This window comes from Kogia breviceps, chromosome 18 (genome assembly GCF_026419965.1).
Source record: "Kogia breviceps isolate mKogBre1 chromosome 18, mKogBre1 haplotype 1, whole genome shotgun sequence".
Classification (NCBI taxonomy): domain Eukaryota; kingdom Metazoa; phylum Chordata; class Mammalia; order Artiodactyla; family Physeteridae; genus Kogia; species Kogia breviceps.
The window spans coordinates 14,907,789-14,913,314 of NC_081327.1; the positions used below are offsets into that span (position 1 = coordinate 14,907,789).

A 5,526-nucleotide genomic window follows, 5' to 3' on the forward strand; every position below is an offset into this window, starting at 1 on the left:
GAGGGGGATGGCAGATGATGGGAGACATCCAGGAAGCTTAATCCAGGATGGATGTTGGCTTCTGAGAACAAGAGATGAGAGAAGGGCATTTTAGGCATAAGGGGTAGCACGGGCAGCTGCTTGGAGGAGGAAAAAGAAGGATATCTTTGGTAAGGAGTCCAGTTTGGCCCGATGTGAAGTATGTGCAAAGGGAATGAAAGAAGGAAAAGTTAGAAGGGTGGGTTGAGGTCAGAGTAAGGAGGGCCTTCAATGCCAGTATAGGGAGTTTAGACAGAATTGGATAGGGTGGGGAAAAGCCTGAATTATAAGAGAGGAACGAAGAGATATAAGGACAAGTGACGAAGACAAAAGGAGAGGTTGCTTGGGTGCCATGGCCAGTCCCTTGGAGGGACAGGTCCAACCTGTCTCCATCTCGGCTCCATTTGCATGAAGCACCCCATTGCCAGCCTACCTTCCAAGTTCCCAGGGCAGAATGTGAATTGAGAAATCCAAGGTAAGTGGGAAACAGTCCACACCTCCCCCTCCCAGAGCCCCAGGGGTGGGCGACAGGATCTGGGGGTGAGTCAGTAGGGTGGGGACCCCAGTTCTGTTCAGATCTGCCTCGCTGGGAATATAAAGGACAAGCCTTGCCTTGCCTTTGCCCCAGAACACCCCAAACCTGACACCATGAAGATCCCGCTGCTCGCTGCTGTGGTTCTTCTCTCTCTCCTGGCGTTCCACTCTGCTCAGGGGGCTGCCCTGGCTAGTTCTGAGGTGAGCACGTCACCTGGGTTTTCTTTCCCTTATACCTATTAGCTGACTCAATCAGTCACTGGATAAGTGGCTCTTATCTTTGGCTATTACCAGGGGCTGAATGAGAAGCCGGGGCTCTGAGGAAGGGAAGAAAGGAGGAAGGAGACCAAGCACTCCTGGGGAGGGGCAGAGAGGCTTATATTTCTGGAGAGGATGGTAAAGTGTGGGGTAGAGGCTGGACATCCTGAGAGGAGACAGGGGCTGAAGTTGGTCGTCTGGGTTCAGCCCCACATCTGTTTTGTTTGTATCCCTGGGAATGGCTCTCAGGTGGCTAGAAGCACCCTGCTACCTCTGGAGCTTAGAAGCCAATCTCCAGCCGGGAAAAATCCTGAGGTCCCTCTCTCCCCACCTTATCGCACTGTGCGGGAGAAGGGGGAATGTCCATGCTGGATTTGCAAGTCTACGATAGGGGTCACAGACTCCACTGCTTAGGATTCCAGCAAGTGACGTGGGTGAGCAAGAGGGCTGGTGGGGCCTCAGGGGAGGTGGAGTGCACTTGCTCAATCTGGAAGGGGACAGTCTCTATGCCATCTGACTGCTGCTAAGTGGGAAAATGTACCCAGTGTGGCCGGAGTTTAAAAATTTTCAAGAGAACCTGGAAATCGGATTTATGAATTCTTACTAATTAAAAACCTTTAATTCGAATTAAAAAGCGAACAAACCAAATTGCGATGAGATCTAAACATTTGGGTCTAGCCTGTAGGCTACCTGCCTGTGACCTCTGCGGTGGGAAGGAAGAAATGTGGGGCAATGAACCTGGGCGGCCGAGGTCGGGAGGGCGACAGATCGGGGGCACTGAAGTCCGGGGGTGGGAGGTGGGCTTCCCAGCTGGAGCAGGGAGACGGAGACTCAGACTTTGGTGGCAATTCAAGTCACAAAGCAAACCAACCTCCAGCAAGTAAAGGCAGACAGGGCGCCTCAGAAACTTGGCCCCCACCTGCCTTCCAATCTCCCGCGCCCAGCTCCACGGGCTGAGCGTGGGTGTCTCAGGAACACCCCGGGTCCACGGCCCAACCGCACTAGCTCGTTTTTCTTGGGAGGAATCCTCTTTCTCCACCCACTCCTCCTGCTGCCGACAGTGGATGCGGGCCTGGGCTCTGACTTCTCTGTCTCCCACGTGCCACTCTCCCATCCCTTCTCGACGTGTGCACATCTGTCAATCGTCTGCCACACTGGCACAGAGTGGGTTAGCGGAGGCCCCGTGGCGGAGAATGGGACTGGCCTGTGGAGGGAAGCCGAGCTGGCAGAGAGGGTTTGGGGAAGGGGATTTGCCATCGTGTGATCATTTGTCCCCTTTCTCCCCTTCGCTTTCCAGGAAGGAGTCACCATTGGCAACAATGAGGCAGCACCCAAGGAGGTAAGCCACCTGTTTTCCCACCATCTGACTACGAGTTCGTCCCCCCATCTGTTCATGTTCCTAAATAACTGTCTCAACACCTTGTTTCTTTGCCTAGGCCCAGTTTCTGGACATTGAGAAGTTGCGATCTGTAAGTTTAGTTCTATAATTCAGCCCCCCTAAATATCCACCTCCTAAAGGAGATCAATGCCTGGGTAGAGAGCTTGCAGAGCTGTCACGGTCCTTCACCTTTCCCACAGGGCTAGGGGCTAAGCTCTGTCCTCCCCTGGAACTGATCCTCTTCTGGTCTCTTTCTCTCTCTGCAAAGGTTTTTAACACCAATGAATTCCTGAACTGGCCCGCCCTCCTCCAGGTAAGCACTTGGGCGCCCCTTTTCTCCTGTTGGTCCGGGCAGTGGCAACGCATTCTAGTCTAGAATGGACCCTTTTGGTCCTTTCCTGGGTTCTAGGAGGGAGTAACTGTCCCACTTGGATGCTGCCCGACTGAAGGAAACTTCCCGGGGAGGCTGTTGTGGCCAGACCTTATTTTCCTAACGTGCCCACAAAGACAATCTCTGAAAAGGAAGAACTTAACCAGTCAACAGTTTATTCGAATTCCCTCATCCTCCAGGAGGAAACTGAGGTTCTAAGTTGGGTGACTTACCCAAGCTTAGAAGGCTAAGTCAGTGGTAGCGCTGGAATTAGAGCCTGTAGGGCATGACCCCGCACGTACTCGCTACATGCCCTCTGGCAAATGTCTTCACTTCTCTGAGCCACGGTTGCCTCATCTGTGATGTGGGGGTGATGACAGTACCAACATCAAAAGACTGCTGTGAAGACCAAAGGAAATCATGCCTGTAAAGCAGTCAGTATAAGGCAGGCACAGAAAAAGTACTCAGGAAATATGAATGCTTACTGTAATTATAAAACAGTGACACCGTCACCACTACAGAGAGCTCTTCAGCCAGCGCTTCTTGATCCGTGTTCACCTGACCTGTAACACATCACTCTCATTCTCTTTTTCTGTTTTAGTCTGTCAAAAGGAGACTTCCTTTCCTCAACTGGAATGCTTTTCCTAAGGTAAGAGGCAGTGGGCATTAGGAGAGAAAGGAGGCTGGGGGTGAGGGAAAAAGCAGAGGATCTGAGTGGGAGAGTGGGGAAAATGAAAGGAGGATAAACCTTCTTCGGATCAAAGCTAAGTAAGTCACACGGAGACAGACAAATATCATATGATACCACTTATATGTGGGATTTAAAAAAAGACTACAAGTGAACTTACCTACAAAACAGAAATAGAGTTACAGATGTAGAAAATAAACTTATGGTTACCCGGGGCGGGGGTAAAGGTGGGGAGGGATAAATTGGAAGATTGGGATTGACATATACATACACACTACTACATATAAAATAGATAACTAATAAGGACCTACTGTATAGCACAGGGAACGCTACTCAATATTCTGTAATGACCTATATGGGAAAAGAATCTAAAGAAGAGTGGGTATATGTATAACAGATTCACTTTGCTGTACACCTGAAACTAACACAACATTGTAAATCAACTCTACTCCAATAAAAATTTTAAAAAACAAAGCTAAGGGAAATCACAACTACTATAAGTCAGAGGAGAACAGGAACTTAGAGTGGGGCAGAGATTCCTTTCCACCAGGGCCCCACTCTATCCCGGGCTTTCTTTGGCTCCCCGCACCCAAGGGTCTCCAAACTGACCGTGCCCTCTCTCCCCACAGCTGAGAGGAGTGATGGGTGCCCCTGCCAATGACCAATGACCAACGCCTTCGAGACCCAGCACTGCTGATACCACTGAAAGAGGGGGCCAGTGTGGGATCTGGTCACCATCCTATCTATGACCACTCTTTGCCGCCTCAGTAACTCCAATAAAATGTTTTCCAAACAAAAGACTCCTGTATCTGCATCTCTGTCCTTATCCTACTGGGCTCTAGAAAGGAATTAAGATGGAGTGGGCTCCAAGGTTGATAGGCAGAAATCTTGACTTCTGAGAGGGTGGTAAGTAGTGAGACGGGAGAAAGTGGGAAGGGCAGGTATATCAAGCTGGCAAGAGACCCCTTGTGTCTTAGCACCTTAGTACTAGTTGACATCCTTGAGAAGCATGAAGCTTTGAGTGGTTCCGGAAGCAATCCTGCCCCCTGAACTCCTGGCACCCTCCCTGACCTGCCTTCTGGGAACCTGATTCCTTTGATGGTGGCAATTTGGTATAACAGAGCTATCTGGAATCCAAGACTCAGGACCCAGCTTAAATCGTAAGAGCTCATCTGAAATCCGTTTTTTTAAAATTAAGTAGGTTGGGCTTCCCTGGTGGCGCAGTGGTTGAGAGTCCGCCTGTCGATGCAGGGGATGTGGGTTCGTGCCCCAGTCCGGGAAGATCCCACATGCCGCGGAGCGGCTGGGCCCGTGAGCCATGGCCGCTGAGCCTGCACGTCCGGAGCCTGTGCTCCGCAACGGGAGAGGCCCCAACAGTGAGAGGCCCGCGTACCACAAAAAAAAAAAAAAAAAAAAAAAAAAAGATAAAATTAGGTAGGTTATAAATAAAGAAAACTAGTGGTGTGACCCTGGGCCTTTCTAAGCCTCCTTTCTTTATCTGTGAAATGAGTGTGGAAATAAACAAGAATGATAATAACTACCTTGAGGTTTTGTTATGAAAGTCAAATGAGATAAGGTATATAAAGCCCTCTGCACAGGGCCAGGCATAGAGTAGGTACTCAACAATTGCTTGTTTTCTCCACTAACCGCCCCCCGCCCCCCAGAGCTACCACTCATTCACTCACTCACTCACCAATCCATCCATCCATCCACCCATTTACTGCAAAGGTCTAGAAACGTGGAATGGATTCCGTTTCAGTTCCTGCAGATGTACTCTGTATGGAATTTGTGTACTCTGTGTGCCTGCTCTGTGTACTTAAAATGTTGAATTAGTTGGCATTATTTCTGGTTTCTCTTGAAAACTGGGAAAATGAGAAAACAAGGGACCCACGATTGGCTTAAATCTAAGTAATAGCTGCCCTCTTTACACAGGACGTGGTCTCCAGATCAGCAAAGTTCCACTCGGCAAGTTTCATTTATTTAATTGTCTTTTGGCTCTTACAAGCAACTGAATTTGCAAATTATGGCCTGTAGCTTACTTGAAGAGGTAGACCACATAGGGAAATTAAACTTGTGTAGGGGGAGGAAAAACTTCCTTCTACCCTCTTAAATTCTGTGGCGGGCCTAATAATTAAACTGACATGAGACAGATAAACAGGAGAAAAGCATACAAATTTAATTTTTTTTTTTTTTTACATATACACAGGTGTCTTCACAGAAGGAAAATGAAGAGCCAAAGAAGTTGTTAGGTCCAAAAGCCTGTAAGGTACATACCTTTTT

At 49.0% G+C, this 5,526-nt stretch overlaps 1 protein-coding gene across 1 annotated transcript; it reads left to right on the top strand.

Moving 5' to 3' along the window:
- The first annotated feature begins 666 nt into the window (after positions 1–666).
- KRTDAP (keratinocyte differentiation associated protein) lies at positions 667–3,943 on the top strand. The gene is made up of 6 exons (XM_059044010.2): positions 667–753; positions 2,108–2,149; positions 2,247–2,279; positions 2,457–2,501; positions 3,160–3,207; positions 3,876–3,943. The coding sequence occupies exons 1-6, from the start codon at positions 667–669 to the stop codon at positions 3,912–3,914; spliced, it is 294 nt and encodes a 97-aa protein (XP_058899993.1). The 3' UTR covers positions 3,915–3,943.
- Positions 3,944–5,526: the final 1,583 nt, after the last annotated feature.

Coding starts and splice junctions, on each gene's coding strand:
- KRTDAP (XM_059044010.2), top strand. CDS start 667: ATGAAGATCCCGCTGCTCGCTGCTGTGGTTCTTCTCTCTCTCCTGGCG. Junction 2,150..2,246: donor ATGAGGCAGCACCCAAGGAG/GTAAGCCACCTG, acceptor TTCTTTGCCTAG/GCCCAGTTTCTGGACATTGA. Junction 2,280..2,456: donor ACATTGAGAAGTTGCGATCT/GTAAGTTTAGTT, acceptor CTCTCTGCAAAG/GTTTTTAACACCAATGAATT.